The sequence below is a fragment of the Malurus melanocephalus genome, unplaced genomic scaffold (genome assembly GCF_030028575.1).
Source record: "Malurus melanocephalus ecotype Western Australia unplaced genomic scaffold, MMel_1.1 scaffold_205, whole genome shotgun sequence".
Lineage (NCBI taxonomy): Eukaryota > Metazoa > Chordata > Aves > Passeriformes > Maluridae > Malurus > Malurus melanocephalus.
This window is the reverse complement of record NW_026623437.1, coordinates 1172140-1199247: the sequence shown is the minus strand read 5'-3', so window position 1 is coordinate 1199247 and position 27108 is coordinate 1172140. Positions and strand designations below refer to the sequence as shown.

General features: G+C 41.8%; 1 protein-coding gene across 2 annotated transcripts in view; it reads left to right on the top strand.

The window, feature by feature from the left end:
* The window catches only part of LOC130577954 (A disintegrin and metalloproteinase with thrombospondin motifs 2-like), a 169797-nt gene that overhangs the window by 42384 nt on the left and 100305 nt on the right, over positions 1-27108 (top strand). For both annotated transcript variants that reach the window (XM_057373663.1, XM_057373661.1), the window contains exon 3: positions 20551-20710. In XM_057373663.1, coding sequence (XP_057229646.1) covers positions 20551-20710 — 160 coding nt within the window. The remainder of the gene's footprint in view (positions 1-20550; positions 20711-27108) is intronic.

Genomic DNA, 27108 nt, shown 5'->3' with positions numbered 1-27108 from the left:
CTGCTAGCACTTCGGATTTTGATTTCCTTTACCTACTAGATATGTTTAAACATGTAGATATTAAAATAGCACAAAATGTGTTTTGTCTGTTTCTGTTCATCTTTAAAAACAATGTGCAGCTGTTGAACTGCACAGGAGTGTTCCCTTGCTGTGGTCATTCTTGCTGGATGTGTTGTGTTGCTGTGCCAGGCAGTGATCTCTGAGAACAGCAAGATGGGCTTGCTTATCTCTCCTTTAAAAACATAAGAATAATAAGAAATAGTTCCAGGTATGTATGCAGTGAGAAAGAAATTCAAGTTATGTTCTTGGTGTGACCATTTTTCATCGCCTTATATTTCCTGTGATATAAATTTCTTGTTTTGAAAAATTCACTGGTGGCAGCTGCATAACAAACCTCTTGTGACATTTCATATTCTCCTCACCATTCCACCCTTTTCTGGTGGACCTTCATGTGCTTTACTGCAGGTTCTCTCCCATTCTGTCTTTCCCTTGTCTATCTCTCTCCTTTCTTCCATTGGGTGTTTTGAGTCATGGGTCATCCCATTCCATCTTCCTTCCTGCTCACAGGAAATAGAGGATTTGCCTTAAGTGGTTTTTATCTACAGATCATCTGACACTCCAAGGAAAAGGTTTTCTGGGGTTTTAGGTTGGCACAGAGTATACATGAGAGGTCACTGTCCAGTATTTTGAGTCATCAGATTACTCTTCCAGCACGTTAGTCATGTTTCTTGGATGCAAACAGGAGGCTGTGGCTGCACAGGGTCAGGGTGGTGACGTAGCAGAGGGAACACATCTGTAGATCCATTAGGGTTAGTTGAAGGTTTCAGTCCATTTTCCTTCTGAAAAGAGCACTTCYCTTGGCCTCCCAAGCCTTCCATTTGCTCAGCAATATCTACATAAGATTTAGATTTTCCTTCAAAAATGAGAAGCAGCAACTTCATTRGGATTTGTAGAGAACTCAGACACTGAGAACGAGAACAGGGAATTTGAGAACCAAGTTAGTTTATTTAGTGCTGATTTATGTCTCAGAAAGGGAATGGAGACACCCTTTCTAACCTCTCAAAGAGTCACCCTGCCTCTGCTCAGCTTCTCCATCCCCTGTGCACAGCAGCACCAAGCACAGCGATGTCATGATTCCCTCTGCAGTGAGCACAGGCTTTACCCTCTGTCACAGTAACCTGGAGGGACACACATTGCTCTGAGGTCCATGTGGAGGGACACACATTGCTCTGAGGTCCATCTGGAGGGACACACATTGCTCTGAGGTCCATCTGGAGGGACACACAGTGCTCTGAGGTCCATCACTACCTGTCCTGGTTTATTGTCCTGTGATGCAGAATTGCGTCTCTTTTCCCTTTTGCATACTTCCACATTTACTTGAGCTGCAACAACCCATTGACAATCTGGCCAAGATTCTGGGAAAGAATATACATGTTAGATTTTCTCTGTGAATCTCCTTCCTTCAGCGCTGCCTGGCATTCTGGTGTGCCCAGAGCAGCACATGCTCGGCTTCCCAGCAGAGCAGGGGCCTCTCTGTTCTCTGATTCTGTCCTCTGGTGTGGTTCTGTGCTTTATTCTGAGGGCTGGGACCAGAGCAGGGCTCTGTAAAGTGCTGATTTGCAATTCCCTGACATGTGCTGGTTACAATGATGCACCAGGTTTCGGGAAAACAGCCCTCCTAATGTACATGAGAGATAAGGCACAGATGACTTTATGAGAGAGATCTGAGACATCTTATTTAACGTAATAGCAAACCAAATGGAGAAACCTTGCAGCAATGTCTGCCAGATTATCCTCTGTGGACCACAGCCCGGCTATTTGGCTGATGATAAAACTGCATATTTTTGTATTTACTAATGGGGGAGAAGTGAACTCTCCACGGTGAGCAATGCAGACAGCAGCAGCTCCAGCTCCTCTTCATTCATCAGGGCACTGCGTTCCCCAGGCAAAGGTCAATGAGRGTGTTTAGTTTGCTGGCCTCTGCTGTAGGATTTAAATTCATGAGTCACTCAAGGGTCTGTGATTGCATCCTGGCAGTGTGGACCAAGAGAGTTGCTGTCTCTTGGAGCACAGACCCRAGTGATGATTTAGTGCAAGGGGAAGGTCAGGATGTGAAAGTTTACTCTCTTAGCCTGTGACTCACCTTAAGCATGTCTTTCACATGGCAAGGGAAAAGGTCTGTGATCTTCATCCTGTAATTTATGACATCCAACCACTGTCAGGAGAGTCAAAATCTTCTAATCTGCCAGTGATGTCTAGGAAGTAGGTCAGTAGGTCATGCCCAGATATCTTTAGTTTCTTTTTAAGGATAGCACTTGTAATCCAGGTGTTGATGTGGCTTTTGAACTGCAGGTAAGAGAAGTCATTCTGCATTTGTGTCAAACAGGAATTTCAGATGCAGAACAGTTGGTTGTAACGACCAACCCGTGTGTGCTTTCCTTCAGGGTTCAGTTAAGTTTATTTTAATGAATATGGTATTGAGCTTTTCACAGGAGGGTTTAGTGAACAGATTGGAAAGTCTGAAAAAGATATTAGAACTGGGTGAATAATTCATAAAGAGTAATTTATTTTATGAATGTCACCTCTTTCTATTTTGAATTGCCTGTGAATAAAGCATGACTTACTTGAATTTAGTTGTTAATTAAAATTATACCCCAMATAATTTCTGTCAGCAATCCTTATTTTGTACCTCATTTACAAGAGATTTGTTGTGAGCAGTTGATGTTTAGAAGCTYATGTGTTATACTGGACACAGAAATTCCAGGATATATTTTTCCATTTTTTTATTTGATTATCATAACTTGCTAACTTTTTCTTTGTTGAAAGAATTTACTAAGATTCCAGAGTATTCTGATTCATAAGTGTWTGGGAATATTGTAATATTTGCCAGAATTTCATGTTTCAGCCAGCTGTTCTGCCAAAAAATTATTTCATTATAAGGCAGATGAAGCAATTCCATTATTAAAAATAGACTGTCACATTTGTTTCTCTCTTTTACGTACTTTGAAACTGAACTTCCGATTTTTGTAGTAAYCAATATATAAAGGTCATCTCCATCATGGCAACATTAGCAGACTCTAGTGTTTATGGTTCAGGCCTAAGATTATAGAATGAGGAGGAACAGTGACTTTTAGTGTAACAGGTCAGAACAAGTCCATGTCAGGCTCAGAGAGTATAAAATTTTCTGTAARTAGATTAGTTTGTGGGGTCTGTTTTTTTTTTAATTATTTTTATTCTTAATTTTTATTTTTATTTGTTTTAAAAACAAGGACTCAGTTGCACCGAAGCACGAATTGGTTCCGTTCAACTATCTTTCCCATAATTTTCACAAATCTTGTCAGCTAATGAAAACAATGTATCTTTACCCTTTGCCTAAACTGGGAGCTAATGTAATACTGATTTGCAGAAATTGCTCCAAATTTCCTTGTGCCCATTATGACGGGCTTTRTCAATGCACCAGACTGCAATGTACAAAATTAAAGGCATTAGGCATGTGCACTGCTGCTTGTTTGACAAGGTGCTGTGCATTCCCTGTGCCAGGTTTGCTGCCTGCAGAGGCTCAGGCTGCAYTTTATTACCCTGTGCTGGGCTGGCAAGTGAAGTTAACCTTGTCAAACATCCTGTTTTGCTGCCTCCCTTTCTCATCTGTCTCAGTGATCAAGTTGTCGCTATAAATGCAATTTAAAATCCCTTAAGAACTTGTAGAAATGTGTGTAATTTACCCCAACTGTCTTTTGCTGGATGAGTCCTAAAAGAGCAACTTCAGGGAAGCACAGGCTGGCAGCCCACGSTCCTGGAGTCAGCTGCTCCCCTGCCAGGTAGACACTTCTTGAAATATTGCCCACAGGGTATGTTTTTCACATTTGAATTGATAACCCTGGCAAACTGTTGTAACCTGTGTTGCTTTTTCATTATTTCTTGCATGGTTTTATGCCCTCAGCCTGACATGTGCCTCCCATATGGAGTCAGCCCCCGGGGCTCTGAGCCTTGGATCACTCTCGTTATGGTTGGACTCGATGATCTTCAAGGTCTTTTCCAACCTGGATGATTCTGATATTTCATGTGCAAACAGCAGAGCTGCTCTTGGCTTGGGCAARCCCAGGTTCTCCAGCTGCTGTGTATTGGCAGATTGTAATTCTTTCTGATTACCTGGTGTTTACCCCACTCCTGGTTTGTTTTTTGTATCTAATCCTTGTGTGCAGGGCCGTGGTTTGATCACCAGCAATTTGTGGGTTGTGTATTTACACAATGCCTCTTTACTCCTGAGCTACTTCAGCTGAAATAAATGGTAATACTGCATGTTCAATATTTGTTCTCCCTTTTCCACAGAGTCAGAGCAATATAATAGGATCTATTTTGCTTTTGCTCATTTGCTTTGCWGAGTTCTTCCTTATTTTTCTCTGATTCTGTAGGTGTCTACTATTGCTCTTAGCTGTAGATTGCACTGTGTAGGTTTTCACAGAGTAAACATATACTCAGATCTGTACAGAAGATTCTYGGTTAATAATAGATGAGATGAACATAACCTGTTTAGATTTGACATTATACATCCCTAAAAGCAGTGTGTAGGGGAGGTACAATGTGCTGTTTGAAATGCACACAAAGACAAAACCTATGAATATCTATGCTGAATATCTATATAATAATATATATAATATATATTTTTTTCAATGCACAGTTCCTTATACGTAGGTCAAAGGAAAGAGGAATAATGAATTCCAATAAACCTATGTGTATTATTAATGAGCATTAGCTCGCTCGGGAGGACCTAAGTCTTATCTGTATTGCTTAACTAAAAAGATGCAGAACACATCAGTGGAGAACAAATGGAAAAAATCAGCCCATTAACTCACCTGTACAGAGCAGTAGAATGAGAATAGGTCCCCACAGGTATGTACTGCGTTTTTTAAGCACGGTGTCCAAGGTTTTGCTACAGCCATGGATACTGATATTAAGAGTGGCAACTATTCTGGGTTAGGCATTTCCAGTGAGAATTGAGAGTACAGTTAGTCCTTTCCTTGCTGAGAAGAGTTGCAGGCTTAGCATRATGAGTGAGTGCAGGGAAAGGTGACAGATGGGGGAGCTTCTTTCAAGGSTTCTCTATCCACGTGTTTTCCATATGAATAATCCATGCTTTTGAAAAATGTTGTAGTTACAGTAGATAATGCAATGACAGGGTCTGTGCTGACCTCTACACATATATGCACTGCAAAGTTGGCCTCTGGTACTTGCATTTTGATGTCAGGTTTTTTTTTTCCCCCATAAAGTTCAGAGGGGCCTCCCAGTATCAGGCCCTGGCTGTTGTTGTAGAGGTACATGCCAGATACCTGGCTGGTCTTTGCCTGTGCACTTCACTGAAGAAAGATTAGGTTCAGGTTTGAAAATCAACTTACTTTTTTATGCATACAAATATTTGATTCTATTTCAGCTCTTTTAAAATGATACGTAGTTAAGAGAATCTGCATGTAAATTTTAGCACCTCTATAAAATTTGTACAAGTACTGATCAGAAAAGTACAAATGCCCAAGTTTGCCTTGGCAGGGAGCAAAAAGGACTTTGAAAGTAAGTGGGTCTTTCAGCAAYTTCTCCCCTATGAATCACTTGTAAAATAGGAAACCCCTCTGTTTGCACAAATCTTTCATGTGTGCCAAGTTTCTTGGTTGCTGCAGAGTCGCGTGCAAGTCTTGGAGAAGAACAGAGTTGCAAAGCCCAGTTTCTGCTACCTGAATTCTGTAGTTTTTGAGGTTTTGCTTTTATAGCCCCAGGGCTGAGCACAGAGAGCTCTGGCCATAGAGRGTGACTTTGCTTTTGGAAAGATGTTAAGGAGAATCTTGAAGGTGTGATTTAGTTTACCCCATGAGACAGAAGCAATGAAAAAAGATGGAGCAGAAATGGAAATGTTTGGTTTTTAATTGATTTCTTTCCAAGGAAGTTAAATAGGAAGGAAATTTGAATGGCTGCTGAAAGGAGAATTCTGTTATCTATTTAGRTAACTCGAACTTTCCAAGGTTTGGCCAGTATTTATACACCTCTCTGCTGAGCTATATTTTTGGCACCAAAATATTGGTTGTGGTTTCCATAATCATGTGTTTCACTTCACTAGCTGCCTGCAAGAAAACTGAAGTTATTCTTATTTTAAAAATGCAATTAATTTTAAAGCATTATGCTAATTTAAAGAAAATCTCTACAAGACTTGGTAAAAAGCAAAGTTTTGTTCACTCTTGAGAGATATATAGAGAGACTTGGAGRGAGTCAAATAAAAAATAAGTAGTTTTCAGTTCCTCTGAGACTGAACTAAAATGATTTTTTTTCTTTTCTTCCAATAAACTACAAAAACATCAGCATAAAAGCAGTAAGAAAACCCTTGAAAACTTATAGAAAAATATTGGTCTTGACTACTCTGCTCTCATTTCTACCTCCTCTTTGCCCAAGGTAGGAAGTAGATCCCAAAGGCTGTTTCTGTCAGAGCTATTGTCAAGTGTCATTACCTTTAGGGACCAGTTACAAACATAACACGCCTCTGAATGAATGTAGGCGTTAGTGAGTGGATGAAAAAGTTTATTCYTGCCAAAATAATTTGGTTCCTGTGAMCACACTGATGYGTATAACCAAGGATGTGTTAATACCTTTCAGATTTTGTATTGATATAGGCTGATAAAGCAAAGACATCCCAAATGTAGAGCTTTGGGGATCACAAGCTCACTGTAAGTCCAGGAGAGTCTGAGCTCTGGGAACATACAGGTATTTTAATAATCCCTTTCTTCTACACAGTTTTTTTCCCAAAGCAAGACCTCAGGGCTCGTTAACCTTCCTTCTTCTTCCTCTCTTCCACCTCTGGGATCATCTCCATGGCTTGAAAAATGACATCTCCTTCTCCATGGCAGTTTATATTTTTTCTAATGGGTATTAGCCCAAATGGAAACCAACAAAAAATTGGTTAATTCCAGTTGAAAATTCCTTAATGAATTGAAGTGGCCACCAGAGCAGAGCACTTGGCASGCCAGGGGTTAATTGTCACTGCCTGTGCTCTGTTCAGAAGTTGTGTGATCCCAGCCTGCTGTCATGAGGTTTTGTGGCCTCTGGCTTTCCAAGATGGAACAGGTTCCTTCCGCAAACTGTAATTCTGACTGATGGGAGGCTGCTTAAGGAGTTGAAATATGGCTAAAAATGACAGCACTTATCCTCAGGCTCTTCTGGGAGAGCCAGCATACCTTGTTCTTTTATTCCTTTGGTTCTCCCCTTGCACTTTTAGGCTTTCCCAAGGTTTGTTGTTCTTGCAGACCTGCGAGGAAGGTGCCTATTGTTGTTTGATCCTCGTGCTGCCAGCTGGGAGATGCCACCTGTCCCCATCCATGCTGCCCATGGGCCAGTTTGGCTCCAGGAGATCTGGAGAGTGCCTGGTCCTGCCCCAGCTGATGGCCACAGCATCCCTGTCCTTGGCTTGCAGATGCCCAGCTCATGGAGCAGCTGTGAGCACAGCAGAACAAAGTGACGGTGTTTGTCCGTTTGTAAAGCAGATCTGAGCGTTGTGCCATCTGTTCTGCAGCGACACAAAACCCAGTGAGCTCCTTGGGAAAGGCACAGAATATGTGCAGGATCTGTGGAAAAGGTGGAGGTGAAAATAAGATGCTGAGAATTGGTAGGAGCCTGGATAACACCAGAACAGACCAAATGCCACAAAAAAACCCACTTGAAGCAGCAAACACAAGAAAGAAAACTGCCTTCAAGTGGGGAAAACACAACCCTCGTTGGATTTTTCTCTTGTACCTTCCCCACTGCCCTTCATGCATCATTTTTTCCCSGTGATTCTACTCAGGAGAGCAGATGCAGAGGATGTTTCATAGCTCAGAAACGCTGTCACATTGTAGGAGCTCACAGTGCTTCACCCTGCCATGCCATGAGGGGGACTGGTCCCTCCTGGCTCAGGAGAAGCCCCAGACAGCTCGGGGTGACACTGGCTACCCCAGCCCAGCATTGGGCCTCCYCTGCCTGCTGCCAGCAGTCACAGCTGTGATCCAAGGCACAGCTGTGTGTCGTTTTTCAAAAGCCAGGAAGGAGAACTGCAGACGGTGTGAAAACCGATAAAATCTGGAAAACTTTTTAAAACAACCTTTATAGCTTTGTGAAATTCCTGCTTCCCCCAGAGTTCAGATGAATCCCACRAAAGTCTAATTGTGTTAAGCTCCTCATTGCAGTGCTGTGGTCGGTCAGAGCTGGTGGCCCATGCTGGTGGTGRAGAGAGGGTCATTTGTTGATCCACTCCTTGCAGCAGAGTAGAACAGGGACAGTGTGAAATGTCCCACAGCTCTCCTGCTTTGTAAACTGAGAGCCATGGTCTGGTTGGAAGGGACTCTGATGCTCAAAGCTGCCTGGAGCATGAGATTTTGCTGGCAGGAGTGAAAAGGGCACCTTGTGGATCACACTCTGGGTCTTCAGGACATTTGGTTTCCCATCTCTGCTGCAGAGTTCCTACGTGTCCTTGGGCARGTCATCCAGTTTACCCTCATCTCATCTCCCCATGAGGAACGGGGGATTGCTTTCCTCCAGCACGGTGCTGTGAGGCTCCCTGGAGTTGGCAGTTACCATAGAGATGAGGGACCTAAATAGAATTTGAAACCTGTTGAAGGAGAGCTGGAACCCTGACAGTGTTACCAAAAGAGCAACTTGGCTCTGGCCGTGTTGCGTGGGGCAGCTACAACCGGTTGTAAAACTGTCACAGGAGGTGTAAGTCCTGTGAAACCAGGGTCAGCTGGAACACTGGCTTGTAAAAACAAAAAGCTACTAGTACAAACTCAGCCCGTAAATATGAAGCAATATCAATAGTTAAACAAATAAACTAAAAGAGATTTTCTCTTTAGGATCCTCTGGGCATTTTCATTTAATAAAGTCTTTTGGTCTGGCAGGAGTCCAAGACCAAGAAGTCCAGACCTGCTTCTGTTCTTTCTGGGGCACCCTGGAGCTTCTGAGGCTCCTCACTGTTTGCATTMAAGGTCTTTAATTTGCTGTGAGATGTCAGCTGGAGAACAAAAACTGTGTAGTTACTCTGTGATTTGTTTTAGGCAGAGGGAGGCAGGGGAAAGTGTATTTAATCTAATTGATACTCTCTTTACTGTGAAATGAAGAGATGACTTTCAGGTAGTCCTTATTACACTATTAATTGTTCTGCCTTGTCATTCTCATTCATTTTAAAACAAATACTGAACATTTTCAGTCTCCCTGCTGAATGATGGTGATTTTTAGATCCTGGTCATTCCCATTCAACTTTGGAAACATTTCAGTTTGGTTGTATTTGCAGGCATCCTGCWTCCAGTGTTTTCAGTGCAGCTATAGCACTGACTTGTATAACAACAAAACAATGCCATCTGTCTTGTCTTTTTTATTCCATATTTAAACACCCTTTAGAAAAATTCTGTTTTGGTGCTGACTTGTAGAGTGAGAGTGAAAGGAAATATTTATTGAACTTATTGTAATAGGTGTCCATCCTTCACTGAGCTGGAAATAGCTAATTTAGGACTTGTTAAGATTCATAGGTTGGTTAAATGATTCTAACAAAGCATTTTAGTTTTTTATCAGTGTTAGCTTCCATTTGACAGGTTCCTGTGCATTTATTCCCTAATCTTCCTGAGTTCTATTTCTTGGGCTGCTGATAGTGCTGTCTCTAATCTAAATTGTGTAGCTAGCAGCAAATTCAAAGGGGAGATACAAGGATTTTATTGACCTCCTTTGTAATTTTTCAAAAGCATTTGGAAATCCATTGTGAAGCTCAGTGGCYCACTGGTCATGTGGCCACAACTTGCCACCAGTGTGTAAATTCACCTTCCTGGTCTGGGATAAACACGAGTTTGTTGGAGCCTCTTTTTTTCTGCAGGAGAGGTTTCTCTGTCAGGTCCTGGATGCCTCCTGTCACTGCTGGGTACCCTCAGTGACACCCTTGGTGCCCTCAGCTGTTCTGTCCTGGGTATTTGATCCTCCTCTAGACAAGGCTTAGAGAGAAAATTGCAATAACTGACTTCAGTTTGAGTGGTGGAGCAGGTACAGATTATCTGATAATTTCTTTTGAAAACTAATTTTTATTTTGCATTTATAGAGGTAGATAATGGGCACCCTTGCTAGAATATTTCCTCTGACCCAGATTCCTGGCTTGCAGTTCTTGTAAATCTATTTGGACAATTGACTTTGAGAAGTTTTTAAGCATTGTTGTTGGCTCAAGAACTACAATTTTTTTTTCTCTGCCTAGGAATCTAAATTAATRATGTCTGTTTAGTTATAAAACAATCCTGAGAGATTTAAAGACAACTTTAAGAAAGCAAGCCACATAATTTTATAGCAGACATGTAAATTATGGAAACCACCCTACCTCTTGAAGAACTTCCTTAATATCTTCTATAGTAATAGTATTGTCCAAATAAACACACACCAGTTGTAAACTTACCAGAATGTGTGGTGGTGCTAACCCAGCTCTACTGGTGTGAATACATTAGCCCACTGACATATGGTGTGTAATTTGATTTCTAGTAGTTCTGAAAGATTTACAGGCTGACTTATGCTTCTTGCTTTGCCTTTATTTTCCATACTCTCTCATGTTCCTTTCCAGGCTCCATTTGACTCAATGTATGTTGGGTCCAACTTCCAACTACTTGTGTGCTGCTGGATATTAATTTCTATTTATTTTGGGGAAGCAGACACTTTTCTTTTAACTTTTGCCTAAGAGTGTAGGTACTTTTTGTGTTCCAAAATWAAATTTTACTACCAGTCTACCTTCTACTGCAACACTTGCTATTTTTTCAGGTTTCTACAGTTGTTATCTAACTGTGGTTTTGTCCTTTAGAGCTTTGTGTGTAGGTAATTTAAGTCCTTTTGTGCTGCTTGGAGTATGGTGAAAAGTTTATGGTTGCTGGAGCCATAGTCTAAGCAACAGAGGGAACATTCTTGTTCTTCAATTCACACAATATTAAATTGTTTTATTAGTAGCTGCAGCCTTGGAGGGAGGAGAAGAGAAAAATATCTGGAAAAACACAAACAGCAAAAACCATAAAAAATTGGAGGTGMTCAGAGTGAGGGAAAGAAAATCACATGAGCCATGCTGTGCTGGAGCAGATGCCCATGTGAGGCTTTATCTCATCTCCAAAACCAGCCAGGAGTAAGTGATCGTCTTTGGTGTCTTTACCTAGCTCATGTTTGATTTTGCTTTTCCAAGGGCATAGATCACCAGATACTTCTGAGCTCCCTGAGATGTTTTGGGCTCAGCTGATGTTCTTTATTTCTTGCTCTGCAGAAATCTGCTAAAATGTCTTTGTTGTTGTATGATGCCTAAACCTTGGTCTTTGAACTGTAGGTACTAGTGCAGTGTGAACAATAAGGTTTGGTAATTCAAAGATTTTTAAGGACAAGTTTTGAGTTGGTTTTGCATAAGACTGCCTGTAACATTACAGGCTAAAATTTCTTGTCAGAGGTTCTTTTTTGTTTGTTTGTTTCCTGATATGTCCAAGCTATTCTCATCAGCAATTCTTATTCTTTCTATGCTTTCAGATCTTGGAGAGTTATCATATGCCTCCCTTCGTCTTTGTCATGCAGGCAAATAGTGCACATTAATTCTTTGATTTAATCCTTCTTAATAAGACTCTTCCTCCAGGGATTAATTATTTTCGTTTCTGTATTGTATCTTGCACTTTGTTGACATCTTGTACTGGGAGCCTACAACTGAGTGCAGTATAAAATTGAAAGCTCATCTCTCATTAGGTTTTCATGCTCTCATTTGAAAAACTGCTTTCCAGGTTCATTTCTCCAATACAGGGTAAGGGAAAAAGGTTAAAATAAGCCTGGCTATAGAATGTGAAAAGAAAAACAAGCCCCAGCTGCAGCAACCTTTTGTTACTTTTGTTTTCCCGCACCTTTATGGGCATCCTGTTAAAGTAAAACCTTCATTTTGCAGAGAAAGATCTTGTCTGATTTCCAGACCACGAATCCAGACCTGTGGCAGGGTTTGGGTTAGAGCTGTTGCATGAACAGCATGAAATGTGTGTGAGATGCTCTCTCTCACCTGGGAGTTTTTACCTGCTTGGGGGTCTTGCTTTCTCTGTGGTAGCAAAAGTCAGGGGCTGCAGACCAGGGGCACCGGGTTCTGCCAAAGGCCAGAGCTCCCCAGGACAGGGATTTTGGGGTGAGAACCTGCTCACGGTGTGGCTGTGTGGGCACTGCTGTGCCAGAACGGGTGGGGTGGCCCTGGGAGCAGCAGGAGATGGAAATTGCCGGGGCCAGGTCTGGTTCCTGCTGCCCTGCAGCTTGTGCTCMGCAGTTCACACACTCCTCTGGAATGGGAAATGTTGCTGCAGATCATCTTAAGACAAGAGTCAGGATTTTCATAATTTGAAATTACTTTAAATGCTGAGTTTCCACTCAGACTAATTTAATACATTAAACTTTTTTTTTTTCTTTTTTTAATACAGTATAGCTTTTTTCTGTGGTCTGGATCTTTTTATCTTGTTTATCATACCAAAGACCTGGACTCTGTTTCCTACCCATTAATGAACCTGCTGAATTCAGGATGAAGACAGTTTTTGGGAGGCTGCAATGGGGCTGAAAAGTCTTTGGCCAGTCTTATATATAAATCAAACTAAACTGCTTTAGTATTTATGAATCCAYTTATAAATTCTGGCCTTGAGATTTACGAGTGTGACACCCGTTGACTTAAGTGAGTGGTGATTTGTGCCTTAAGCAAATACATTTTTGAAAAGAAACTTGTGTAGCAACTGTCCCATTTTGTGAGGGTTTGAGCTGAAGAGCTTTTCAGTCAGACTTCATTGCAGAATGTCAATTAAGTTTTATTGCTGAGGGTAGGACTCAACTATGTGTTTTGTCAAAGTGTCCTCAGAAATGCTTTTTTTTTTTTTTCCAAATGGTTCCGTGTGTTAAAATTGGGAAAGTTAATCGTTTTGGATCTTGCTGTTAGCAAATTCATGGACTTGATATTCATGCTTTTCCTCCCTGAAAGATTAAAGTTGAGAAACTCTCTTGCAGGGCACTGCAATTACTATTCCCTGCTTGCAACAACAGCAATCAAGTTTACAATCCCCTGAGTCTGCGAGATCTGCCACATTTATCATTTTCATTCTTAACAGCTATTTAATAACTCACCTCTTTCCCACTTGGACATATACCTGTGGACATCAAGCCTAGAGACTTACCAAAATTTTCTTGCTTATGCATCATTTTAGCTGAAAGAACTGCTTGTGTCTGTTTGAAAAGTTACAGAATTGTGACACTTTTGCAGCTGGGTTCATGGGACACGAGGTTCCTGCTGCTGGTGGTGGAGGTATCCCAAAGGTGGGAGCCACCCTGGYAAAGGTGCCAAGCTATTCCTGTTTAGCAGCTGCAGGGAGATCTGCTCTGGGTTTGCCTGCTCTGAAGCCTTTTCTGCAGGCTGTGCTCTGCAAAAGAAGTATCTGGAAAATGCAGAAAGTTGTGGGTTTGTATATTACCTGAACTTATTGAAAATGAGATTTATCCCTTGGGATCTGTGAGGATTCATAGGTGAGGGGCTGCTAGGACGAGGCAGGCTGTGCAGGTCAGGGGCAGGACATTCACTGGAGGGAAGTGCTTGGGGCTGAACCCTGGTCTGCTGCTGCTGCTGGCCCTGGGCAGATCCTGAGGGACAGAGGTGAGAATTTGGTAATTTTCTTGTAAAGGCAGAGAATTTGGAAGCAATGTTTTTAGCATTGCTCACTGGTGAAAGCCAGGCACTTTGGCCAGAACCCTTGTCTTGAAATCTKCTGGCATTGCTTTGTGAAATCACTTTAATTGTGTCTGTTTTCTCGATGGTTCACTGAGAATGAGACACAGCCTATCYCACTATTGTGTCTCTTAAAAACCACAGAAAACACTTTTGAGTTTCTAAAAGGAGTTATACCATGCAACTGCAAGATTTGKGTCCAGATTCCCACCTGCTAAAAACTTATGCTGCTCTCTTAACTTSAGGTTAGATTGGCTCAGATTTGTCCCCCTGCTGTTATCAATCACACCTGCAATTGTGTAGTGACTGAGCTGGGCTCCRGGGACAAAATTATATTTTTGGCAGCAGTGGAAGTCTGTAGATGCATGAATGGATGGTTGCCCATCCTCCCTTGAGCAACAAGGACWGGAGAAAGCAGGCTGTCATGAAAGAGCTCTTAGCAGCAATAGCTCCTGTTTGCTGCTGTTCATTAGGAGATCTCAAAGTGCAGCAAAAAWGTGACCTTATCCCCATGCAGAGGATAAATGGGGGCCCCAAGGAACACACAGCTTCCAAAGGATTATCCAGAAGGCTCTGTCTCTCTCTCTCTCACTCTGGCTGTGCAATTTCTGTGTGTATTTATAATTATTTGCCCCCTTAATATTTTTGAGGATATGTGAAAACAACACAGCTTAACTCCAACCAACTTGAAAAAAAAGCTGAAAAATACTAACAGCACAAATATATATATATGTGATCAGTTGAAAACTTTCTTCTCCATCCAGCCTGGACCTGAATAGATCAGTGTGACTTTAGGGCAGCAGCAGCATCAGCACAGTAACTGCCAGTGTGTTCCAAATATTTGCCACAATTCCTTCAGGACCTTCTTTCACTGGAAAGGAAGATGAATTTACAGCACTGCACAATTCTTCCTCTGCAGAGATTCAGTAGTTTGAGGCATGTTCTCAAAGAATGAAATGCACATATGACATAAGAAGATTTTGAGTTTTCTTGCATCGTTATCTACACAAATTAAGCTGAATGGAAGTAAAACTCCAAATGCATCTGTTCCTAAATCAGTGTTCTGTATGATTGGGGATGAACACATTGCAGAAGGGAACATGTTGAGAGATCCCACATGGGCAGGGATGTGTTTGGAAGGTCTGTGTTATGTCCTTAGCTCTGCCACAGGCTTCCCAGGTGATCTTGCTCCAGTCRTTGGAGCTCCTGGTGCATCAGGTCCATTCCAGTGTAACTGAGCAAAGAGTATTTCTGTACTTGGCTTTAGTGCTGAGAGGACACGTGTGTTGTTGTGTGGTAAAAGCATGTTCCTGTGGCTCTGAGACCTAGAGAAGGATCGTGACAGTAACTTGTGGGATTTGCTTTCAAAATCTCTGCTCTGCTAATGCCACTTTGGTCAAACTTAGAACAGTTGTGTACTTAGGGTACAGACACATTGATATAAACATGAAATAAGACTTTGTCCAATATGTTGTCCTGAAAATATAAATATTTTCCMTTTCAAGTCATCTACAGTGTAATTTTGGCAACTCTACATTTAAATGCAAGTCTCTCTCAGCTTCTCTGTGGATGGGTTGTTGGGAGAATCCCATATTGCCTGTTCCCATCTGGAGTGTTTATTGGCATTGCAGGGAGTGCAAGCCATAACCCAGCACTGAGGTTAAATGTCAGACAATTTGTACCTCACTTTTGTCTCAAGGAAAGAATCTGTATTYCAAGACTGTGTTTAGGATTTATTCAAGCACAGGCATGTAATTTGACTAGTTACCTCTTTCAGAATTATATACTCAAAAAAATTAGAGCTTTCTTGATTTACGGAAATKCTGTTTCTAAGAGTTTCTGAAACAGTGTTTGTATAGGTTACTGATTTAATTAATTAACCAAACACGTGGATTTTTTTTAATATAAATTTCAGGTTTGTTCACATTTAATTGTRTCTTCCTATCTGCATCATGTGCTTGGAGATTGGGACGTAAATCTGCCTTTATGTGGCAATGAGAAACTTTGTAAAGCCGTACTAATGAGGAAGAAAATGAACATTAATTAAACTTGCGGTTGCAGGATGGGCTGAGGCTCTGGAGTCCTGAAGCAGCCACTGGATGGGCTCCTTCATTACAGCCCAGAGCAGGGAGCTGTGATGTGAATGGCAATGAGCAGACAATTAAGTCGCTCACCAAGTGCAGAGCCAGAGAGACATTTAATTATCCACAGGAGCTAACGCTCCCAAACCTGGAGTTTTCTGTAGATCTAAATATGCCAGGCAGTTTTTTTTTGGTTTTTTTTTTTTTTTTTTTTGTCAAATTAGGCTTCTGAAGAATGTCTTTAGAAATGCAAGAGGGGCTGGGGGTGCTGAGGAGAYGGGAAAGAAACGTGATTTTCAGCTGAGCTCTGCGGTGTGGTGGCAAAGTGCCGGCAGGGTTCCTGAGCTGGAGGGGAGATTTGGGCTGGAGGGGAGATTTGGGCTGGAGGGGAGATTTGGGCTGGAGGGGAGATCTCCGTGATGTGGGATGGGATTTGTGTCACTAACCTAGGCACAGAGCCCATGTGGCTGTGCCCATTGCCAGTGTGTGTCAATCCTGTGGAAGCCTTGGGAGGAGGCTCCAGGGATGCACAGGAACCTTGTTACCCTTCCAAAGAGATTAGCAGAGCTCCAGACCCCAACTCCGTGTGATGCCATGGACTCATTTGTGTTTTATCAGTGTGATTCGTGTCATGATTAGACAGGACAGTCACTCTCAGTGTTCCTTGTGATTTTTTTCCTACGTGGCTTTAATTTCTAAACAACYGCCTTGCTAACCTTAGCAGAGGTTTTGATTCTCTGAACTGCCATTTCCTTTTGATTAAGTGTTTTCTGCTCTAGTCTTTAATGCGTATTAATGAGAGCCAAGCAGTGCTTGACTTGAGTAATTTGCAGCTGGGATCTAAAAGCCTATGCAAGGAAGGCCTGGGGATGCCCTGCTTTGGGAAATTGTGGGATATTGTRGGCTCTTTGCTACAATTTGCTGCATTCCAAAGGCAAACATTTTCCTGTTAATTTATATTTTCATTAGTCTCAGGACACAGCCGCTGCTGCCATCATCAATATTCCCATATTCAGTTCAGTTTCAGGTTAAAAGTCCCAGAGRTGTATGGGAAGAGGTCAGAGCTTAGCATTTTTTTCTGGAATTGGATTTCTTTTCCATAGAGGTGCCCAATCCCATGCGTGGCTCTGAACTGCACAGTGTGTGTGTGTGGCTGCAGGGTGCTAGTGTAGGGTGARCACTGCTAATCCATAATGCCTGGAGGTACAGCATTCCTGGGGTGGGTGGTGAGCAGTGCAGGATAGAAAAACACTGTTACCAGCAGGTACTTTTAATCTCTTAGCTTGTGAAAGCACCTGCTGTGATTCTGTTCAGAACTTTTGGGGAAACAGATAATAGAAAACCTTTAAACTGTTTTCACATCTCGTGGGGTGAATGTCCAGATGATGATGGTCCAAGAATTTTCTGGTGAAGGTGAAGGGTGTGAGCAAACCCCTGCTGCCTCATTTTCTGCTCTGTTCCTTGTTCGGCTGTGCACAATACTGGTGTTGAGTTGATGACAAAAAGCAATCTCCCTTCCATGGGGGCTTTTTGAGGGCATTCTGAGTAGTATCAGAAAAAATGCATTAGGCGGTTCTTCTCCAGCTTTTCATGTTTAAAGCATTTGGCAAAAAAAAACCCAAATCAGGCCTTGTAATTATCCTGCAAGACTGTTGTTATGCTGGTTCAGAGGTGGAGAAATGGAAGTAAAGAGGTTAAATGTCTTGCTCAAAGCAGTAAGGAAATGTGTGGTGGAGACTTTCAGGAGCCCCACGTATTTCTTAATGAATCATTTATAGCTGTGGTTGTATTATTAGGCAGATGACTTGAACTGAGGATTGCTGTAGGAACTCTGCCTTGCCATCCAAATGAATTTTCTTCTGMAAGTCTGAAACAGCCATTTTTTCTCATTTGATTTCATGACAATATGTTGGCTAAATCAAGGACTGTGTAGAACATGTGATATATAAAAATATATAATTCTTTTACAGTTCAAACACACGTTCTTTCCTAATAATGATGATCAAAAATAATTGATGCGTTTCTCAACACTAAAGAAAAAGAGAAATTCCAGTGTAGTCCAAGATTAAAATAAGAAAATAAATATTCAGCCATGCAGGGGCAGGAGTTGGGTTTCAATGGTCTTGGGGGACCCCTCCAACTCAGGAGATTCTATGTTTCTATGTTTGAAGGTCAAATTCCTTCCTTTCTACACCCCAGCAGAATTAGGGGGGATGCTGCCCTGGGGATGYACAGTGTCAAGTCCATCCAAGAAGCAGAGTGTGGAATGAGAGCACCTGATGGATGTCYTGCTCTTGGCAGCTTCCAGGGCCACAGGAATTGCCCTGCACACAAAAGGGCCAGTACCAGGCCCAAAGAGCTGCTGSAAATTTCAGTGTTTAAGTCTGGTTTTATGTCTTGGGGTCCAGCATTCAAATATCTGTTCTGTTTAGTCTTACAGCCTGTCCCAGGGTGTCACCTTCATCTTCTCAGGGAGGAGAATTCACTCTGACCGACTTTTCATTTCCAAAAGGCCACCATGCCCTGGAAGCTAAAGTTCACCTATARAAGTTGTTCTGTCCAATCAGTTCAGATACTGATTGTAGAAGTTGCTTATCTGTTCATTTTMTTAGAAGATCTAAATTCCTCCAAACCCCCATCACTACTCCCTGCTGCTCACAGTGTACATCAGTCTTTCCCCCRTATCCTGAATTATGGTCTACATTCCAAACTAAGGCCTGGCATTGGCTGCTTAGCTAATATTAGTCCTAACAAATCYAAAAATACATGGGAACATGTGCACAACTATGGAGTTTTTGGTTTTTGCAAGCAAAAATCACATTTTTTTTCACATGGCAGTCAAGCTCTCAGAGTATTTCTCCTGGGTGTACATACAAAGTGTGCATCTGTGATGTGTAACCTGTGATGTTGAACTTGCAAATGCTTGTTCCTTCTTGATGTTTAGCTGTGCATTTATCATAAAAAGATTTCCCAATTTCTGGATATAATATTTAATATCCAGAAGAAGTGTGTGTGTAATGCAATTAGAAYGACATTAAAAGGAGAGTAACGTCAAGTCTGAATTTTTCATGTATTCCACTTTACAGTAAAAGATCAGATGCTGTCTCCCTGGGTTCAGCACTTATTTTCTTGGTTGTCTTGGCTTCCTTGAGCTGCTGAGCCTGTCTCACCTTTTTGGKGTCTGATGTAGAATCTAAATTAGATAAGAAGAAACAAGACATGATTTCAAATTCAGTTTCCTTTATACAGGCAGGATGGCATCAGCTTAAATGGCTTCGATATACTTTTGCTTCTTTAATCCTTCCTCTTCAATCTGTTTTTGTATACATTATATATATGAATTCTGGGACTGGAAATCTTGCCTAATGTAAGTTAAGACATGACAAATGAACCTGACATTTTTCCAAGGAGRGAACCAGTGAACATACTGTATTTATAGCAGTAGGAATGTAGTTTGCTGCTTGTAGAAGAAAAATATGTGTTGTATGAGAACTTTGGTGCTGGAATATGATAAGAATGTTTAGATGATACTTATTTCAAATGAGGATACTGGGTTCTAAGGAGACAAAGAGGTTCTGCTGGAAGGTTGAGGTAGGGCTTCACAGAACAGAGATTTTGGGGCCCAGAAGCTGAGACAGCAAGAGAAGAGTGTCAGTATTGACATGTTCTCCTGTGTCCAGTTTGAAACTCTGGTGACTTCAGGGTCAGAGTGGGAAAGAACCTGATGAAGGAGCTTCTGAAGGCTGGATCTGGGACAATTTCATTCGTGTTAATAGAAAGACTGTCTGCAAGCTGAGAAAGTCTGAAGCTGAAGTTCTCAAACACAGATGTGTGAACATATGCAGGAAAATTGATCCCAGCCAACCATCTCTGCAAGCAGCTCTTGGCTGCTGTGACCTCCTGCAGCAGGGTGGGACTGCAAGAGGAGGCAAGCCCAGGTGATCCAGGTGCCCAAGTTGTTTCAACTACGTGAAGATGATGAAAAGTCCTTTTCTTTTTTAAAGTTTCCAGTCTTTATGAGGGTTTCCCCTGACCACAATGATAATTGCTTGGATGAYATTCCTTTGAGGTGATCTGTAGAAGTGCTAATTTATTTTTTCATACCAGGGTATCTGGTTCAGTCTGAATAAGTTCTGTTTTTTTTCTTAGCAATGTACTACTGACACTCAAACTAGTTGTGACTAATTCTTGAAAGATTATTTTGTAGACTGAACCCTTTGTGTCAAGGGGGAAATAATCACAAAGCKTAGCTGCCTGAATGTACGATGTAGTATTTTTCTATTTTGCTCCTGAAGAGAAAGGCTGACTCTGCATCTTTTGACTGTTGAGCTGCACATCAGGACCAGCTTATGRCACTGATCTGATCCTTTATCTAACAGAAATAGCAAACACTGGAGAGATCTGGGCCTGATGGATAGCTAAGGTCATAGTAACTTCCACTGTAGATGTTTTTAAATGGAAGCAGTATTTCCTAGACAGATTCTTAGACCTGTACTTGGCTCATGTGGTTCAAGGAGAAGTCCTTTTGGTTCAGGGTTGTACCTTTTGTCCTTTATTGTCAAGCTGGGAAAATGATGCTTCATTTTGCTCTAATAAAGAATTCACCTGGTTTCCTCTCTGCATCCTAATTGCTCTCTGGAGAGCACTAAAGTGTGCTTAAGCATATTGTAGCTGTTTACTCGCAGCGTCTGCTGCATGTGCAGTAATGCAAAGTGTTCCATCTCTGCCCTGTCGCTGCAGGCTGGCATGATTCGCACGGACAAGGACGAGTTCTTCATCGAACCCCTGGAGAGRGGGGCCCAGGAGGAGGAGGAGGGAGGAGGCAGAACACACGTGGTTTATCGCAGAGCAGCTGCCAAGCAGCAGCTTCCTCTTGAGAGCCTGGATACCGTGTACAGAGGTAAGGCAGGCCTGGGATGGAGTGCAGCTGAAGGCACGTAGCCAATGTGATCTGCTGCCTCTGGCTTTTGTATCCTTCAAGGTGGAAATGTGGTGTTCTCCCTCCAAGGAGGGAAAAGTAGGGAAGAGTTGAACCCTTTTTTGGGCTAAATGAACATTGCAGCTGCCAAAACCATCTCCAGCGTGGTGGTGCTGCCTTGGCTTTGAAGAGTTTCCTTGGCCCCAGAGATGGCCAACAAAAAGTCCTGTGTGCCCTGAGCCCTGGCTTAGAGCAGAGGAAGCAGATGGTGGGTGGCACAGCGGTGCAGGGGTGGCTGTCCCTGCTGGGACAGGTGGCAGTGTGGGTTTTGCAGATGCTCTGCTGGAAGGCTGCAACAAGGACAGTGAGGCTGGCGTGGTACACAGGCTCCAGTGACAGTGTCTGCCCTGGGCTGGATTAGCCCCAACAGGAAAATAATGGTATCTTCACTATGAACACAAACTTTCTTGATTTATGTGTTGCCAAGCGTGGAATTTAACGTACTAAGTATGTGACAGACAGTGATGGAATAACAAGAATTAAACATAAACACCCATTCTGTGTAGTGTTTTCTSTTTCTCTGATAACTGCTTGGTTATTGCACCTTTTTTTTTTCTGAATAAATAAGGGATGCAAATCTGCTAAGTGGATGTTTTGACAGCTGATGTTAACACTGAAATTAACTGGGTCATTTGAGTGGAAACAACAAAATAGCTACATTTTTGTTCCAAATGTGTGTACCAAACTGCAGAGTTATTTGTCACTCATACCCTAGTATTATTTTATTTCAGTATAATGGGGCTTCAAGTATAGGAAGGAAGGAACAGAGAGCCACAGGGGTGAAGCACTGAAATTAGGGCCGTGAGAACAATAGAAATTTCTCAGYGTTCAGGCTGGAATAAGGATTTAAAAGAAAGCAAGCAATAGCATTCAACCAATTTTTTTCTCCACTTTGGAAATGACCCATGAATTTTGTGACTGACACAGTGCTTTGCTGGACTCTTCTGGTTGCTTTTTTATTCACTGTGGAGCAGAGCTGGGTAATGCAGGAGTSTGAGCATCACAGTCCCAGAAGGATTGGATGGTAGGTATGACGGAAGTTGCTCTATTAGTTGATGTTTATAAAATCATTTCATGTCAGAAAATACCAGCCKCTCACTACATTTCCTCTCAAACAAAAGAGGCTTGATGTTGTTCACACCTTATGGCRGTATTTTTGGTTTTGGATGGTAAATATTCCTGAGGAGTAGGAGTCTGGTACACAGAAAAGCACAAACTGTAGCTGAGCTCCAGTTGCTGGTAYCTGCTGGAGGAGGCTGTGACAGCAGCACAGCCACACGCCGTGTGTGATGCCACCAGACTTGGTGTCTGTCACCTCACCTGTGTCAGGGCTGCAGCTYTGTAAACTCTGCAATCACAGCCAGCAGCCAGCACTGTGGGATTGAAAAGCAAAAGGGAGGGTGAACCTGTGCAGGATGGGCTGAGCTGTAGCAGTGACCTTGTCTGGAGCAGCAGGGGTTGGGGATAGGTAGGAATAGTTGTGATATTTCATATTTTTAAACTAAGGAAAAAGTGCCGAGGGCAGTGATCTTCCCTTCAACCCCATCGCCTTTTGATTTGTAAACTTGATTAAAAATTAGTTTTTTGTTTTGGGAAGAAATCCCACTGTTACCAATAATCAATAAAAAAAATCACCTGTACTGTAAAGGGGATTTTTTCCATGAAATTGTCTTTGCCTTTAACAAAAAAAGTGAACAACCACTCCAAAATGGTTTGTTCTTTACTTTTTATTAAACCTGGCTTCCCATTTCTGGTTGCTCTAGGCAAAAGGCCATGGACAGGATGTGCTTTCAGAAATTGTGATTTTATTTTCTACTTGGTCTTTTTCCAGAATACGTTGAGTTTTGGTTAACAAGCACCCAAATTTTTGGTGATTGGGCATTGATAAGCATGCTCTGCTGGGTGTTTCCATAGTGCTCTAAACTGATCGATGGGCTGAGTTAGGAAATACTTAGTAGGGCACTTTCAGCATGCTGTATCTATTAAAAAAAGGAAAAAAAAAAGGTTAACCAAGAGCACTCCCCTTTTTTCCAATATCCCTGGAGACAACTGCGTTGTTGCCAAATCCCATAAATTTACATGTGATGAATTGTAACACTTGGACTATTTTTAAAGGTCCAGCCTCCAGGAATCTTATGAATATGTGATGATTTTTTTTCCCTAGGTGAGCTTCTGATTCTTTTAACTGTTGATAAAAAACRTGTCGTTTCTGGCTGTGTAAATATTTTAAGGTAATGCATGACACAAAGTTTATGTATTCYATAATTTTTAAAACAGCATCTTTCAGAATCCCATGATATGTTAATTTAATCCCATGATTTGGGAGGGGATTGTGAGTCATGATTTTTGAATGTTTTGGTTTGGATAGATAGATACAAATTCCTTATAAATATTYCTATCTCTGGCATTCTTTTCACAAAAAATAGGACAAGCTGTTCTCTTGTCAGCGAAACAGGAGGTCAAGGAATTGAAAACTCCATGAACTTGGAGTTGAGAGGGTCAGTTCTCCTTTCAAGGCCTTGGGTCAGCCGTGRTCAGTGCTCACGCTGGACCTCACATGGCACAAGGGTTTGGGATTTATTGCTAAATGMAGATTTTTTGGAGGGTGGTTTGTTGAAGAACTCGATACCCCAAATCARTGTGCATTCCCTGTGGCTGCCCAGGCACAGAACTCCAACATGGGGGACAGAAGTGCCCTTAGGCTGGTGGGCAGCTGAACTTCCCCAAAACACAGCCAGGACTAATGGGAGATCCCTTGACTGGTTATGAGTGCGGATTCAAAACAAACAAACAAAAAAAAGAGCAAAAAAGAAAAAAATTGCATTTTCAACATCATGGAAAGAAATTCTAGATTGTGTCAACAGATGTGGTGAGATGGACCTGACAGCAGGGTTTCCCAGCCTTTTACATGTGCTGTTATCTATCTTTAATAAGAGAAATGGAGATTTTATTCCATCTGTCTRAAAATTACAAACCAACAAACCCCACAAGCTCCTAAGCCCAGCAGAGATCAAGGTGTGCATTTTGTGTTATGAAGGCTCTGCTGACGTGCTGGGTTTTGAGAATTGGAATGTTCTGGGGGAGATCTGCCCTGCCCCGCTTTYAGACCGTGCCAGGTTTGCTTCTGCATTTACGTAAAACCTTATCAGAAGATTGGGAAATGTAACTACTTGTTTTGGCAACCTGAATCATTTGTTTTGACTGGTGTGGGATTATCTGGTGTTCGGGAGAATCTCAGAGTGTGGGGTGTAATATTTCTGCCTGATCTTCCCCTCTCAAACAATGCTATTTGTTAATGTACTGGAAAAAATGTATTTTAGGAAAGTCATAATCTTCAGCAGAGTAGCACCGTGAAAGTCTCTGTGAGCTCACTACAAATTAGGTTAATTGTTTCTGAAAGAGAAATATTGTCATGTAGTGGTTGAAATATTGCAGGTGTGGTGAGAATAAACTATTTTTTCTGGCAACTGCTTTTAGTGCTTGCATGCATGTAATAATTTATMTTCCTCTAGATAAAAAGAAGCAGCATGTTGAACATATTTTAATATTTCCAGTTGAATTCCTTCTTATAAACATGAGAAATGTTCCTTGATGGCAGGTAAACTACCTACATAATAGAACTGGAATTAAACAGATAAGCTAGAGCTGGTTTTTTTTGTGAAACTGCAGGGTTTTTGCTTAAATGTTCTTTGGATGTTAACTGAAGAGATGGTAAGTATTTAATTAATGATTATGCTGAGGTCTGGAAAGCCAGCTTGATTTTTGCCTCTAAAGTCAATCTGATTATCAGGCTTGTAAGCTTTAATATCACATTTTCCCAGCTAAATTACCGTGTCTGTTATGTTGATCAGCTRAGAGGAAATGATTATACTAAAACTTCCTTAAGGTTTGCTTGCCTTTTCTCCAAAAATCRTTGTTTAGATACAGTGCTCTGAGTTTTATTGTATTGCTTGATTGATGAGAAACAGMAACTCAGCTTTAGTGACAGTTTTATTTACTGTGCAGATGAACGATGACCTTAGCCCAGAACAGTTTATCACTGATGAAGACAGAAAGGTAACTCCCCAAATATGCTTAAATCAGAAAGTTGTTGTATCTGTAAGTGCTAATTAAGTCCCCTGGAATGGCCAAACCCAATCTGACACAAGCCCCATCATGAATAGCTCTGGGCTGACAGGGTGGACAAACCCTCAGCATCTGCTGGAGACTTSTGAGCCCTTCCCATGGCAAAGTTGGGATTGCTGGAGGTCAGACCTGCAGAAGGCTCATGCTTTGGTGCTGAAAGATGGGATCATTTAATGTGACCCTGTGATGTCCTTCCTGGGGCAAACCCATTTTTCAGCTGTTTCCTTTTTTTTTTTTTTTTTTTTTTTCATTGAGGAGTTCTAACATCCCTGGTCATAAGCACGTGCCAGTCAGGTAAAAAGACAGAAATAATTGGCTGCTTCTACTCCTACTCCTTAGTGGTAGCCAGCTCCTTTCTGACAGACCCAAACCTCATCAGAGCAGAGCTGGCCCTCAGTCCTGTCACTGACATCTCCTGTCCCTCCACAATGAAAAAGGACAACACTCTTTGACGTTTAAGAACCCTGAAAAGTTAGGGGCCAATTCAGCAGGAGAGAAATCCATGCAAATTTACACTGAAACCGCCCCCCTCCAGAAGTTTTTTGAAAAGACGAAAGTTAAAAATATGATAAAGTTGTAACAACTCACTTGCCAGAGCTTTGCAGGTTTTGGAGATGATATTTCAGAGGAAGACTCCTCCATCACAGTCCATCAAACTGTCAATGCCATTGATTTACTAATGTATTTAAATTACTCTTTAGAAACCAACGTGCATCTGGTGTATATTTTTCTGGATTGCCTGAAAAGGCTCAGACTGGCTGCTGGCTGGCCGGTTGCCATTCTAATTTACAGAAACTTTCTGGTTACCTTTGCAGGGGAACAGTTTCTTCAGGAAACTGAAGTTTCTCCAAATCCAATCAATATTTCCTCTCAGCCTGCACTCTTGCTGATTAATTACTGTTCCCTTATTTTGCAGTCAGTAAGACTCTGATGACAATATTTTTTGTCTCCTTCCTACATCATCTGTGCATGATAAATACATCTGTCTTTCTCTCCTGTCTTGGGTTTTCTCTGAATTCCACATTGCAGATTCATGGGGGTTTCTGGGAAGARGAAGATTAAGAATTCAGTTGCAAATCAGCTTTTGAAGCAGAAGCAAGGTTATGCACTCATGGAAAAAACAAATATCCAAAGAGTGTGTGGTCTTAGCCCATGGGATGTCACCTTTCCCAACTATCTCCTTTACTTCTTCGCTAGCACAGGCAAATGAGATCCTTGCAGTAATTTGGGGCGAAAATCTAAAGGTTTCTACTTTTATAGCAGCACAGTAAATCATCTGGGATGATCAGGTGAAGGCTAATGAGCAATGCTCTTACAYGYRCTWGATGGGAAATGCAAGGAATAGCCTWATTTTCTCCTGAGCTGATGGAGTTTTCTGCCACAGACCTCCTTAGTGGGAGGCCTTAGCTGGACCACAGAATGGTGTCAGGTAAAACATCAACCCTCCCAGTACTTCTGGRGTAGTCAGTTTTCTTTTGCCTGGAAATAAAACAGTTATGAAATAAATGGAATTTTTTTTTTTAACACCAGTTATTTTGCTCTGTTTTTTTGATGGGGACGTGCTCATGTAACTAAAGATGCGTGGTGAGACATATGCATATCAGGACCACAGCAAAGCTGTGTGGGCTACCTTTGCAGTGGGCTTTTTTTGAAATTCGGAGTGCTTTGGGAAGTTTCTTGCATCTTCAAAGGATTTTTCTTTTAATTAAACATCTCCCTTTTCCAGGTGCTCTAAATCGCTTCCAGAATGAYGGAACATTCATTAAATAGTTTCTCATTATTATTTCTTCATGATATCAAATCTGTAKTTGCTGCAGCACCATTTTGTTTCAYCAGGAACATAAATCCTSTYGTGCAGAGGTAAAAATTGATGRGGTGGCCTGGAGCTGGAGCAGAGAGCTGCCACCTGGGCCATCTCTGCTGTGGGTTCCTGGCACTGAGCTGTCATCTCCCTCTCCCACACACCCCACCAAACTGCCATAAACTGTTGCTAAACTATTCTTATCTTCCTGGAATACAGGGACACAATAATAGTATGTGAAGAARCTCAGTTTCTGTATTTGTCCCTGCCTTTCTCATTAGGCAGCTTGGGATCCACGTAGACTGCAAAGAAACATTTCAGTGTTCACCTCAGCTTTGAGCAGGTACTTAAATTGATTTCACTGGGATTCAGATATGTTGCACTTTAGGCTAAG